At 35.1% G+C, this 15,474-nt stretch overlaps 1 protein-coding gene across 8 annotated transcripts in view; it reads right to left on the bottom strand.

Moving 5' to 3' along the window:
- Nucleotides 1-15,474, bottom strand: part of ZZZ3 (zinc finger ZZ-type containing 3) — a 95,903-nt gene that overhangs the window by 44,760 nt on the left and 35,669 nt on the right. For 4 of the 8 annotated variants that reach the window (XM_011228792.3, XM_034653717.1, XM_011228793.3 and 1 more), the window contains one exon: nucleotides 9,447-11,002. The exons of 3 other annotated variants lie outside the window; for them this stretch is intronic. In XM_011228792.3, coding sequence (XP_011227094.1) covers nucleotides 9,447-10,951 — 1,505 coding nt within the window. In that variant the 5' untranslated portion in view covers nucleotides 10,952-11,002. Of the gene's footprint in view, nucleotides 1-9,446; nucleotides 11,003-12,082 lie in introns of all 8 variants that reach the window. One more of the 8 variants, XM_019802847.2, reaches the window with a different exon arrangement.

A 15,474-nucleotide genomic window follows, 5' to 3' on the forward strand; every position in this document is an offset into this window, starting at 1 on the left:
GTATTAGCAAACAAGCTTACATTTTTCATACAGCCATATAAAAACATTTATCTCACCACCTGAAAATGTGTTCAGACAACCAAACTAATCAAGAGACACACCCTTCTTTCCCATGTCCCCCACCATCCCAATTATCTCTCCATAATTCCTAAGTTAACTATATAAATGATTATGTAGCTTATTCAACATTTCTTTTGAAAACTTAAAATCTAGTTTTTAAGTAAAAAAAGGAAATCACTACCAGTGCTAAATTTCATAAATCCAGAGTATTAAAAATCAAACTAATGGCGTTAAAAAAAGATCTCTACTGGGGCGCCTGGGTGGCACAGCGGTTAAGCGTCTGCCTTCGGCTCAGGGCGTGATCCCGGCGTTATGGGATCGAGCCCCACATCAGGCTCCTCCACTATGAGCCTGCTTCTTCCTCTCCCACTCCCCCTGCTTGTGTTCCCTCTCTCGCTGGCTGTCTCTATCTCTGTCAAATAAATAAAATCTTAAAAAAAAAAAAAAAAAGATCTCTACTATGAAAAGCATACTAAATTTTTCTCTGACATTTTCAAAGCAGGATATGGCTTGACATTTCTCTGATGATACATCAACCAACTAGAAAGATATGGTTCCTTCAAAGAGCTTGAGATCTATTGTACATGTTGCTATGATAGAACACACAAGGAGCAATCAGTCAATCCTGGCAAGATTGGAAAGATTTCTCAGAGTGTATGATGTCTAAATTTAAACATCCTTCTCCCTTTGTAGACAGAGAAAGGAAGATAATCAGTGAGATAGGGATAAGGGTGGACTAGAACAGGTGGTCAGGCATATGAGAAAGCCTCAAGTAAAAGAATGTAATCAAAGAACTAAAGGTTTAATCTGTTTAGAATATAGAGTAGACAGAAGAGAATGTTTAAAAATCATGCAATAGTTCATTTTAAAGAACAGATTTTATTCTAAAAATATTTACTCCAGCTACAGTATAGCAGTCCACCGAGGAAAAAGTACACTAGCACCACAGAAAGCATTTCCAGTAATCAAGAAGAGATGATAGTGATCTAAATTTTAAAAAGTGTCAACGAGGGGCGCCTGGGTGGCTAAGTTGCTTAAGCACCTGACTGCTGATTTCAACTCAGGTCTCGATCTCAGGGTAGTAGGCTCAGGCCCTGCACTGAGCTCCGTCTACGCTGGGCATGGAGCATACTGGGGAAAAAAAAAAAAAAAAGTGGCACTGAGAATAAATAAAGCTGAATCAATAGCGCTGGTGGAAGAGGGAGTGTAGTGAAGAAGTAACTGAAGATTACTCCTGTTTTTCTAGAGCAGGCAAGTGAAAGAAACTACCAATTAAGTAAAAAGATAGTGTTGAATATTGGATGTACGTGAAGCCAGCAATGGTTAAATTCAATTTTAGACATGTTCCACTGAGTTTACTGTGGGGAAGGCAAATGGATATATCTTGTAAGCAGTCTGAAGCTCAAGAATAATCTGATTGGAGATACATACCTTTGGAAATCCATCAATAGAGATGGTAATTTAAGCTACAGCAGTGTGTGAGAGTATCAACAGAGAGCATACAAAATAAGAAGGCAGTCAATAACTGAAGTATGAGCAGTACCAAAAGAAAGGGAAAGGGCAGAGAAAGGTATATTTATATATATATTAATTTGCACTGCAGAAGTCAAACCATGCCATTTCTTTTTTTATAGGTAAGAAAACGGACAACCACAGAAATTAAAGACATTTACCCAGCATCATAATGCCAGCTAAAAACTGTAATGGAAGGGGATTGGAGTACTCCTCAAATCTAGTCCAACTTTTATAAATAATTTACAAGTAAAACTTTTAAAACTATTAATATTCTAGATTTAAATTAGACAGCATTTTAAAAATAAAAACATTATCCAGTCATGATCAGTGTCTTTTTTTTTTTTCCTTAAAGATTTTATTTATTTGAGAGAGAGCTCATGAGAGAGAGCACAAACAGAGGGGAGGAGGAGAGGGAGAGGGAGGAGGAGACTCCCTGCTGAGCAGGGGGCCTGATGTGGGGCTCAATCCCAGGACCCTGGGATTATGACCTGAGCCCAAGGCAGACACTTAACAGACTGAGCCACCCAGGCGCCCCACCATGATTGTTGTCTTAAAAAAAAAACAGTACTTATAATAAAATATTACACTCGATTCATTTAACTTCACTCTTCATATCCATATATATATATATTTTGAAATGTTTATTAAGAAGATACTTTAGGTGTTGACTAGTGTTCAATGGCACTTTCTACCCTCACTACCAATAAACTATCAGCATGACCCTTTCTCTCCAACTAAAAGTTTAAACATAACAAAATAATTTCAAGCTTTTATATTCTGAGAACTGTTAGTTAAAACATGAAAAAATACATAAAAATTAAGAGAAAGGATAATTTAGGACAAGTGAAAAGAAGCAAACAACAACAAAAGTTGAATAAGTTCTCCAACTTAGCATAAACGGTAAAAATAGTATCAGGGAAAATAAATTTCTGCAAACACTCAACATTTACAAGAAACTGGATTAAACTGTCAGGCATAAAAAGAGCATACTCACACTAGCTTTCTGAAATACAGTACATCAGATATGGCCTATCCAAAAAACCTGAAGGGTCTGGGAAAAATAACTAAAACCTAGCTATGTTACTCTTTCATCTCTTATGGTTACCACTTTAAACCTAAAACCTTTAAACCTTGTTTCATATCTTCTTGTGTGTCGCTTTCTCTTTACCCACCCTCATGAACTGTATTTGAACCAGTAACCCAATTTTTACTTCTGCTCAAACCATAGCAACAGTTCATCAACACAACTAAAACAATGTCAAGTCTCTTTTACCCTCATTCTTCAATTCAAATTGGTATTATTCCAATTTCTCTGACTTCAGCTTCTTAGAAAAAGAAATTGCTTAAATTAATTTTTAAGGTATAAGTAAAAACTAGCCCTCGCTGTCACAAGAGTGTCAACAAAAAATAATTTCCAAGTGGTCAACTTCAGGCTGGGAGTGTCATAAGAAGAAAACATACCTAGTGCATACTGAAAGTAAATCCACTTTCAGTCATGACAGAGTAACATTGAATATCCTTCTGCCACACGCAACTAAACAACTGGAGAAAATACAGAACAATTATTGTTAGACAACATGCATTGCAGGACTGTGATCTGCAAGAGAGAGCAAACAATGAGATAAGGCACACTATGATCACACTTTCTACATGGAAGTACCATCAGTACTATGGCACAGGAAGCAGTCTTCCTGAGCAGAGAGAGAGAAAACAGAGTTTGGGGAAGTGAGGCAGCTGGAATTTGTGGGACAGAGCACCAAAGAGGAAGAAGCAAAACAGAAAAAGACAGAAAACACCAAGTATCTGCACAGAGGTCCCGTTGTGTCTGCCACATACAAAGTTGCATGTGTAAAACATGAGATTCCACAGGACCAAGCAAAGAACAACTATCAAGGATTTGTACAGAACAATTATCAGTGTTTTCACGAGGCTAGAGTCCTTCAGATTTCAACTAGCCAGAGTGAAGGCCTTTTTAAATGAGAAACCAGAAAGGCCATGCCACAAGGCTAAACTAAACCTAGAATATAGGCTACTCTGGACTTCCCCTATCAGAGCTAAAAGGTAAACCTTAATAGAATCAAGCTTACTATCAAGTAAATTAACTTCCTGTCAGAGCAAATTTCAATACTTTTTAAAGAAAGAGAACAAAACCCAGACCCTCAATATATTTCAAATGTCTACCATACAAATATCACTGGATACGTGAAAGTTAAATCATAACACACTACAGAGAATTCTGCCTACTAGGAGTGTCCTGAACAAACTGCTCATGTGTTAGCACTTTACAAATTTCTCTACGTTAAAATCAGAGATTTAAGAGGAAAGCAGAAGCACCTTTCCATGATAATGTAAAAGAAACAGTGATACAGACCTCACTGAAGATACAGACCTCACTGAAGAGAGAAGCAGAAAAGTCACAAAACAGATCTTCTCAATGATTACTAAACATTGTAGTATTTGATGACGAGTCACCACAAAAACATATAAATGGTATAGTCTGCTTACCAATATGTAAAAACATTTTTGAGCCTACAAAAAAACGACTAAAATAAAGTTCCTGCAACTAAAGGCTAAGCTTCAATTAGTCTCAAATAAATGATAATTGTTTTAAATGGGTTTTATTGCTAATGAGTATTCATTGCCATATATGAAGAAACAACTGTTGTTTCTCTATCCAGAATTTAGATACCTGGTCACTTATGTAAGATATAGCCTCTAAACCAGAAAGCAAAAAACAAGAAAACACAATTAAACATCTCCCTGCACTAATGCTTAATCTATGCATTCAAAGAGAAATTCCTCACTCCATCACTCAAGAATCATGAGACATAATTCTAACAAGCTTGGTTATTTTGATTTCCAAGTTTAAAGAGAACCAAAAGCACTCAATTAGAAGGGAAGGCTGAGTTATAAGAGGAAGGTAGCATGACAGCACTAGTGACAACAAAATGAAAGTCAACAGAACTGAAGAAAAGAAGAAAATTTAAGTCACAGAACTTCCAGAAGAACATAGAAAAGAAGCTAAGTTATCAGAACATAAAAAGCAAGAGTCCAAATCATTTAACATAAGCAAAAACAGAGATATTCTGGCAGTGATGGCAGGAAGTATCACTACATAACCTCTGTCAGCAAAAATGACCCTAAATGAAGAAAAAGTTAAATTATACTCGGGTACAAATACACTTGGATTACAACAGAGAATCACTTTTAGACACCATTCACTTCACTTGAAATAAAAGATGTTGACATTCAAAGGAAAAAACCAAGAGTTCACTGCACTGATTATTTTGATTAGTCAGTGGTATAATCCTCTTACAACCAAAAATTTTATACTAAGGACACTTATTTCCCTCTTCTCATTAAACTTTGTGCCAAACTACTGGGGCCACTCTGCCTGTTATACTCCACAGCCTTTTCCAATTAGTTGAGAAGGTACACCATGCATGAGTTTTCCCTAGTAACCTCTAACTTTAATATACTCAACTGCATTCTAAACATCCCCCCAAAGTATTTTTTGAATTATCCAAATTATCTATTTAAATTCAAGCTATAGCAGTAGTTTTATACCCCCAATTAGTACAGGGCAATTATTTTTCACAGACACACTAACACAATGTTCTTTAGAACAATGACCATGGAAACATTTCACCCAATGAATAGAACAGGTTACTTACCTATAACCCTGATTCTCTGACAGATAAAACCAGATAATCATCATTACAATTACAGAGCTTAAACTCGGACTAAAGAATTTTGCAAACTGAGTACCGAGTATCTGCTCCCTCAGATAACCAGGAGTAATTCCAACTATGAATTAGAATATCGGACCTCTATCTACCAGTAGTTCATCAGAATTTCAATAGGCTAACTTTAAAACCTTAATTATAAGTTAGGAAATGGGGACTGTATAATGCCACCTATGCTGTCTACTTCTGAGTTGTAGCACGTGTCATATGAGAAACTACAGGAAATCACTCTGTACCTTATGAAGCACACTACAAATTTAACATTATTTTATCTAGGGCAGGATGACTCCTCTATTGCTTTCTAAGCAAAATCCATCCCTAGTCCTGGTGCCTTCTGGGCCCTTGAAAGAAACTTAGACATAACAGTAAAAGCAGTCTCACAGGAACTGAATTTACTACAAGACCTGATAAGTATTTTCTCTATGCAGCTTCTGAAACTGATGAAGATATCAAATGATTCACATAAGCATAGTATAAAAGGACATATCATAATTACTTAAAGTACATTAATGTTTTCAGAGAACCAAGTTTAAAAATACAATTCCTATAAATATTCTTTACTATTGCTTGAAAATTTCTTACCTAGAGACTATATGAGCAATACTCTTTTGAAAAGCAGTAACTAGCTTATTCTAATACTTTCATTATCTAGAAACTTGAAAATTAGTATTAATAATCCTATCAATGAGTTAACCCTTCAGAAGACCTCAAGAATCAAAAAACTCTTAATCTGACTTTGTATCCTTTGCCTGTTTATGAAAAGTTATAAGATCTTTAAATGAAGCTATCCAAGGCCCTTCAAATAATTTACTTAAGTATTCTTATACAAAGAGAATTCAGAGAAAACTGACCAAATCACATTTTCTTTTACGTATTTATTTTCTAGTGATTGCCTTGTGAATTAGGGAAAAAAGCTCCGAACATTAAAACCCATGACCTAATATCTTCCATACCTACTCTTCCTAGAGCCAGAACTTCAAATCTGAGAGATCTGATTCAATCCTGATCCAAAATCCACAAAAGGTCAATTCCCAAAGAGAAAAGGCAAATCACAGTTAAACACATGATCTCAGTCCGTCTGGCTACTTAGGCCAAAAAGAGAGTCACTAGGTATTATCTACCACTTTAACAGAATCTTTCAACCTTGAAGACCAGAGTTTTTACATAAAATGTATTTCTTCTGATTCTCCATACACTATTCTTTAAGAAATCACATCTAGTGAAATAATGCACACCTGAAATCTTGCCAGGAAAAAAAGATAATCTTCAGTTCCCTTTCTCCCTTGTTCCTAGTGGAATTCTCCATTTGGAAAAATAAATATATAAAAGCACACAATGGGTTTATGTGAATAAAAGGGATGACATCTAGAGAGGAAACAGGGTTAAGCATCCAGAATGCCCACAAACTCATTTCTCTGGCCCAATGTTCTAATTACCATGAATCAGGTCTAAGGCTAGGATTCTATATACAACATCTTTTCAAAAATTTACAAGTCATTAGATGACCCTATATGTAATACCCTTGCAAATAATACAGATAAATTATAGGCTAAATGGTAGGATAGAAGGTTGCTGATTAAATAATCAATGTTAATTTTGAGCAGAGTTGCAACTGGAATGAAAAGAGCCATGTTCTCCCGGCTCCAGATAAAGAACTATGCCATGCTCAGTTTTCTATCAATAACATATTTTTGAATCTGACCATCAGGAAGTATTCATTCCCTACTGGTAAAGATATTCATGTATAATCTGAGCAATGCCCAATTCCCAGTTTCAAAGGCAATTATCTGGAGCAATTCACTAGCATGAAGAGAATTAAGAAAGAAAAAAAAATATCTGATGGGGGTGTATGTGTACACCTGCATGTGCAGGAGAATAATATTCCATCTACCCATTTATCTTTTTTTTTCCCTTTATCCCAAGTGCATTTTCAAACCGAAAGAAATTAACTTGAGACTTCAAAGCACAAGACGGGTATCATGATGCTATTTTTTACAATGACAATTTGGGTAAAAAAAAAAGCCAACATTATATCCAACCATCTCTTGGCTCTAAACAAAAAGCACAGGAATAAGGACTTTACTGAAAAGAGATTACATCTAACATGATCAAACATCCTCTCTCAATTTTCTTTAAATTATCTCTAACCAAGATGCTAACACCAAGATGCTCTAACTCTCCGTCTCACTCTTCCCAATATACTTCCATCGGGGGGAAAAAGTTTAAGTGAGGTGTCTAAAGGTGCTACCTTCAAAGGACTGGAAAAAGGCTAAAAAGCAAGAAGGAGTGATTTCTTTTGCCCAAAGTGACCAAATGAGGCATTAAATTGAAAATACTGTCTTAATAAAGCACCTACTAACCAAATTCCAAAGGACTTTGTACATCCTGAGGAACCCATGAAACTACTGTTCTCAGTCTCAAAAGGCTTAAGAATATGGAACATCACTCTTTAAATGTTATGGCCACTACCTTTAGACAACTGTTTTATAGGTTTATCATCCCTGAGAATTATCATCAGGAGAGCTCTAACAAAAAAAGTAACAATGAATTAATGGGAAAATATTTTCCATCAATATACCAGCTAAGCCTTAAGAGAGCATCTCTTTGCCAAAGAAACAACAAAAAGAAAAAAACAGAAATAATGAGTACCATTTTATAAAAATGCACACTTCTTGAGTTCTTGGTTTTTCTCTAACATACGCTCTGCTTCTTTTGCCTGCAGATAAACAACTATGTTTTTAAAAACTGATGCCTAATACTAATGGTAAGAACGCTATCTGAAATTGGAAAAAAACTTCACTTATTCATTTACTAAGTGTTCTACCTCAAATTGGACTTCAAATATTTCAAATACATAAAAATGCTAACCATTCTGCAAAACAAATGAATAAGATGCTCAGATATAATGACCTCTCTACTAAACCAATATTAAAATACAATTTATCAAAAAAAGGAAAATTCAGAAAAGAAACATATGCTAAAAGGCCACCATATTACCATACATAAATCTGATCTATAATATATGGTAAAAAATTATTATGGTCTACAACTAGGATTTGATACTTTGATCTGATACATACCAGAATCTGGCAATTGTCACAACAAGAACATTAGAAGATTTTCTCAAATCAGTGTATAAAATCTGTGCTAGTAATTCAAAAGCTTACTTTGTAGGAGTAAAGGTAATTAACTCATGTATGTCTTTCACTGTTGTTGATCATGGTATTCACGATAAGCACTGTTCACTGTTCATTAACGTTCCTTTCAGGATTATTCAGAGTTAGCTCCAATTCATTTGTGTTACTGCCAAGAATACTTTAAAGCAAATCTAAGCAAAACTGTGATAAATCTGGACACTCTATTTTAAAAAGTACCTTCTTTACAAAGGTTAAGAAAATGACAGCATTTTAAGATAGCCTCCCCTTGTAATTTAGAATCAGGAGAGAGTTGTCTCAAATGCTTTATGTAAACTATACCACAGACTAACTTGTGCTAATGTGCTAATTACAATATACAATTACTTGTCATAGTTTTTCAGTAATACCTATTTCTGCAAATCACACAAGTCAAAGGTAACGCATAAAGTACATTTTTTTTAAATCAAAAGTTTTAACTGGAAATTAGATCAGTAACTAAGATAAAAGAGATTTATAGCCTGCCAGACTTCCCTTATCTATATGATGTCTAAGTACTCATTAAATGTTGTACACGGTCTGGAAGGCACAGACACTTCAACAAAGCTCTACAACTATAAATTCAAAGTGTATTGTGATAACTAAAGATGTCTCCATTTTGCAAATTAACTGAAATGGCATAAAACTTATTAATAAACAAAAACACCATCAACCATGTTTCCACATGTCTTTTCTAATCGAGAGGCGTGAAATCTCAAAACTAGAAAACCATATTGCCATTGAGAAGAATAATAAAGTTGAGTTTTAAAGTCTCTCTTTTTTGGAGTTTTTTTAAGAGTTGAGATAATCATTATGTTAAACCTAAAATTTCAGCTAAAGCATTAATCTTAGCTATAATAAAAATGCTATGAATAGACATTTATGAACAGACACTGAAAACGTGGGGAATAATAAACAAAGCAGAATTCATGGTTACCATATTTACACATACTCTTTGTTGTGTTTCAGTGCCACATGATCTGATTCAAAGTAATAAACATCAGGATCATCATCTTCTTCTTCTGTATTGTGCAGATTGGCACTCTCTTTGGCAGATGGCAAATGTCCAATATTAAGTCTTGCCTCTGAGGGTGGCTTACTTAGTCCTTCACTCCCATAATTTTCAGAGTCACAAAATACTCCTTTTTCATTCTGAGAAATTTCATCAGGATTTGTGGGAGATTCACTTATGTTATCACTAACAGTTGCATTTGTTTCATTGGGACTAAGATTATTCTCCTCAAATTGTCCATTTTCTCTGCAAGGAGAACTGTTTTTAGTGGGACTACCTCTGGTAGGGGCCGCCCTTCGTGGTGAAGTTCTCAGAGTATATCGATGTTCTTGAGGCTCTGATAAAGACATCATTTGAGCTGAAACACAGTCTAGAACAGAAGATGATTCTGGGTCTCCAGAGACTGGCATACTCTCAAGACTTGTGTCCAGGGCGTTATTGGTGTTTTCATTACACTGCTCTTTTGAGGCACTGCTATCTCCCACCACATCTACTTCCTCCTCAGAATCCCTTAAGGATGACTGAATTTCAGAAAAGGGGACTGTAGCTGGCTCAGTAGTCAGCTGATTAACATGTTCCATAGGCAGGCAGGCAGTTACTATTTTGTGGTCCTCCAACTTGACCTGCACTTCTGAATTTGTGCAAGGCACGTTATGGTCTATATAACTGTCCTCCTTCCTACTATCAAGGAACATTGAAGTGTGGGTATCCGAATCCCCATTTTCAGCTACTGACTTTTCCTGCAACACATATGAACCAGTGCTATTTTGTTTAGTGTTCCCATCAGGCTGACAGTCATCACAGTTTATAACAGCTGAATCACTGTCATCAACACCATTGACAGCCAAATAGCCTGTGATTTCTTCAACTACTGTAGAATTAAGTGGCCCTTCCTCACTGACATTCACCTTTTTAACTTCCCTTTTCTCACAATCATCCAGTATAAGACATCGACAAGCTCGTTTAGTCCCTTGAAAATCTGCATCATTGTCCACTACTGTATTCCTCTGTTCTACTGACTCCTTGTCTGATTTTATAGGTGAATCTTCTTCTGAACTGTTTGGTGCTTCAGATCTAAGACAACGCTTAATTCTTTTTAAAACTGGTGAAACAGGTTCTGTTTGCCTTCTCTCACAATTTTCTACAGCCTGCCTTTCTACGTTATCTTTTTCTGAAGAAGAAAGTCCTCTTTTCCTAGGGCTTACCCATGATTCTCGAGTACTTTGCTGTTTTAAATCAGTAGTTCTTCCATTATTATTTCCTTTCTGAATCTGCACAGGCTCTGGTCTCTTCTTTGGTGATCTTGATCGTACTTGAGAATGAGAAGATATTTCTTCAGGGTGAGCAATGCTACGATTCCTTAAAGTTCTACCACAAAAAGATTCATCCAAGCCGTTTAACCCCACTGTTGATCTTGTAACACGAGTAGATCGGGAAGCAGCCATACTATGGCAAGTCCCTACAATACGGTCATCATGATCCACTCATTGGGAAACCTTCAAAAATGTAAACAAAATAATGAGAAAAAGGTAATAGTTAATATACCTAAAACAAAAGCATAACGCTATTAACTTAAATCCAAGTATAGCCAATATTAATAAATTACATGATATAATTTCTTTTATTAACATTTCTAAAAATGATATTAATAATAGCTAACAATTACATGACACTTAATATGTTCCGGGAATTGTTCTATATGCTTTTCATACATTAACTCACTTAAGTCTCACAACAATTAAGATAGGTGCTATTATCATCCCTACTTTACGAATGAGGAGGGTGAGGTTATCTGTATTGTTTAAGTAATCTGTCCAAAACCACACTCCTAAGTGGCAGGGCAGGGCTCTAGAAACCATGCCCTTAACCTGCCTTGCTGTGTATCTGCCTCTCAGATATACAGGCACAAAGGGCCCAGAAAAGATTTCCCTGAAAGACAGGATTTCATCTTCGTTATTAAAATAATACCCTTGAATGTATACAGCAATTATTACAAAAACTATCCTAATCATATCTTATGTTTTCTCAAAACATTCCTGGGAGGTAAAGTGGTAGGCTCTGCTCTTTTTAATTCACTTTACTAAAATGAGTTTTTGGTCAAATCCTTCGGTAATAAACTATGTAAAATCAAAAAATTTCAGTTGCAGAAGAGTTTTTGTAATCAAGCATATGAACAGATATCACAATCCTAGCTTGCAATAGCTAAAAGCAAAACAGAGCAAAATCAAATCTCCCTAGTCTTTAGAAGTACAGCCATAAACTAGCAAATGAAAGGAAGCATTCTGAAGAGGATGGAAGAAAAAGGAAAAGCAGCCCCCAAAGCAAATATTACATCTAAGAAATCAGGACTACATATATAACCCCATCCTCTCCTTTGAACTCCTGTGTATATGTTTATTCCACAGTTTTAACGCATGTTGGGAGATGAGCTGGTTTTCTGGTGTGGATGTTCAGTGTTTCTAAGATAGAAATGCAAGGGAAATTGAAAAACGTCCTGATTGATCCATCTGGATAAACTCTGAGTGGTTATTATTTTCCAAAGATTCTCCCATAAAGCAGAAAAAAGGAGCTATTACCATTTCAAGTATCCATTCTTCTCTTCTTCTGTTTAGCTTTCACAAGATAATTTGCCACTCCACTGCTTAACTTCCAAATGGGGTGTAGGACAGATAGAGAAAAAGGCCAACAATGGCGGTAGTAGGTAGTTTCATAGTACCCTGCCACCTCCCTTTGCCATGCCTTCCCACAGTCTCCTTCTCATATAAACCCTCCAAATGCCATTCTACCCCTTCCCCTGCAAACCAAATATAATCTCTCCTTTGCCTCAACTAGAAGTGTCTAACAGTAGAGAGGTTATGAAGAACTACAGAAGCCATAGCAACATGCTGCCACAAACAAAAAAAAGAAACATTAAAGGGAACTGTCTTCCTGTTTCTGCCTGCTAACAACTGAATTTAAGTTTCCTAAAAAATATATAAGTTGATTGAGTTTAGTTTTGTTTCAGAATAAGGCATACTTTTCAATTTTTAATTAACAATTTTTGAAAATCTTACAAGATCACAAAACCATCCCTGAAATCACAGTATGATAATTTGTTTAGAGAATTCCACAGCCACCTCATGAACAACAAATACAAGACACCAATCAGAACTTAGAAATACATTTCACATAGTTAACTTTTACTATTTTGGGATTCACTAGAGGGACGTGACATGTAATTCTCTTCTGCTTAAATCTTGTCATGAAGATTACAGTCTATTTTAAATCACAGGCAATAAATACTGAATGTCCCACAAATACCCACTTTTAATTACAAACAATTTAAGTTAAATTTCAAATGATATTTCAAAAAAGCACAAACTAAAGAATATTAAAATCAGTTTGCTTTGTATACCCAAATCTGGAACTCTCAAATCTGAAGGTTACTGATTTTTAAATATTAATTACCTATGTAAATACATAAAAGAAACATAATTTTAAACTTTACTTACAAAATCTAATGCCAATATATTTAATGCTAATTTAATTATATTCATAATTTGTTATTCAAAAAATTATAGTCACAATTTATGTTTTGAAAATAAAACTGGCAATAGTGATATTTTATAAACACACAAAAAATCTTTACTTTTTAAAATGTGATGCCAATTAAGGGCATATAAACCTCAAGGATTCCAGTAACAGGCACCCCTAGCCCTTCTTTTCTTTCCATACCAATCTAAATGAAAGCAAAATCTCTGCCTTGTCATTATTAATAAAATAAACCTATTATTATTATTATGCAGTTACTTGTAAAGAACATATATATTATTATTAATACATAGTATTATACACGCATACATAACATATATAATTATAAAACACCACCTATAATGAGGGCCTATTTCTTCACTATTCCAGTGATCCAAACACTGATTAATATGAAAGATGAAACCTTTTTGTTTCTTCTGATCCCTAAAAAGCATTTTTATTCCATTCATCAACCACAATAAAGTCCGTTTTAGTTACAGTTCTCAAATCCTGTGCTACTGAACCATATTTAAAGCGCTCCTGTTTTATACAAGGACACTTTTGGTACCTCAAACTCTCGCAACTCAAGAGCCAGCATCATGGTATCTCTTGGAAGCTCACTGGAAATGCACAATATCAGGCCCTGCCCCAGACCTACGAATTAATCAGATTCCCAGTTGATTTATATGCCTATCAGGATCTGAGAAGCACTGACTTAGACTGCTACATCCAGACAGTATTCTTTTAAAATAATATAATCATCAGGTTCAAACTAAATTAGACCTATTTATAATAAAACCTTTAATTCCTTACTTGATTCTAGTAACAAAAATTTATAAATAAAGTCATGATTACTTTGGCTAAAGTACTACCAAAGAGAGGACTCAATCTCTTGCCTGACATTAACATATTGCATGTACTTAAAGTAATAAATTGGTAAAAATTCTGAAGATTAAATGAAATTGAAACACTCTTTCCTCGGATATTGTTTTCTTCTAACCTTTTTCTTCATCTTTTCTATTTTGAATAGGCATAAAGGCACATACTTTCTGTAGTTATCCAACAAACAGAGTGCAAATTTCAGTTACCAAAAAGGAGCTAAACTGTCCTGATTATCTCAACCAAGTCTCAACGTTGTTTTGCCATGATTAGCTAAGTGTTATAGACTAAAGTAGCTGTCTTCCTCATTTTAGCTGCATAATACAGTTACTGAAGAATTCAGTGAAGAGCTTTAGAACTCAAAATTATATTCCTGCTAAAAATTAAATTACTAAGGGAACAGAAAGGAACTTATTTACAAACTAAGTATATCAGAAAATACCCTTGCTACTTAATTTCAACCTGTCAATTCACATTAAGCCTCAAATCCTACCTATAATTCTAATATCTCACCCATGCTGTTGAACTATCCTCCCCCAAATCTAAATCTACTTTTACTTCAAATCTAACCGTAGGATTCTGAAACAGCATCATAAATGTCTAGCCCCTGTGATCCCATCTGCAGAACTGCATCAATATGAACTAAAAGGAATAATAAACCTTAAACTAAAATGGTCCACCTTATGAAACACTACTCTAGCTATCACCTTTAATTATGGGAAAGAAATCTCAAAAAGATTTTTCAAAGATAATGCCTATAACCTTTTGCTCCACTATAATTACTAAAGTAGTATGGTTTATTTTGGGAATTGAGGGACTGGCAATCGTCCATTAACATCAACGTTCTAGCCGATATTTATTATCACAATATTTAATCTTATTAATTGAACAATTTTAAGAAAACTGGTCATGATACCATATCAAACCAAAGTGAAAGGCAAAAAGAGCAAGAGCAACTGGAAAGTGTAACCAATATGATTCTTCTACCTAGAACATAAACATGAGTTGCTTAGTAACGGTTGACTATCCTTGCCATACAATTCTTTTAAGACAAATTTCTTCAGTTGAGCACTTACCACTACCAGGTTAAAAGCAGGAGAGTGAAATGTGGGGACCCACCTATGCAATCCAACTTAAAGTTCTTAATATTGGTGCTTTGAAGCTATGAATTCTATTATGTACTGCCTTATATAAAGGGATCTCTTCTTTCTTCCCCCATTAAGAGAGACAGATATATGATAGATAGGTAACATAGATATATAGACAGAAAGCTGAATGAATATATACTTTAAAAGAAAATTGGGGAGAAGTAGAAAAGGAATTTCATAATGGCCCTTGAATCAAAAATACCTAGGGTGTCAAAGACAGGTATAATGCTCTAGAGATTCCAAAGTACTTAGTCACTTCATTTATACCCCTGTTGGGAAGAGTAGGAAAATATTTCATCCCTAACCCATTCCCTATAGCTCCATACTCCTATGAACTACCAGCCAGACTGCACAATATGCCATGCAGAAGAAAGTACAGAATAAGTCAACCCTCCCACAAAAAATAACAAACTATAGTTGTCTTCACCACT

The sequence above is a fragment of the Ailuropoda melanoleuca genome, chromosome 2 (genome assembly GCF_002007445.2).
Source record: "Ailuropoda melanoleuca isolate Jingjing chromosome 2, ASM200744v2, whole genome shotgun sequence".
Taxonomy (NCBI): domain Eukaryota; kingdom Metazoa; phylum Chordata; class Mammalia; order Carnivora; family Ursidae; genus Ailuropoda; species Ailuropoda melanoleuca.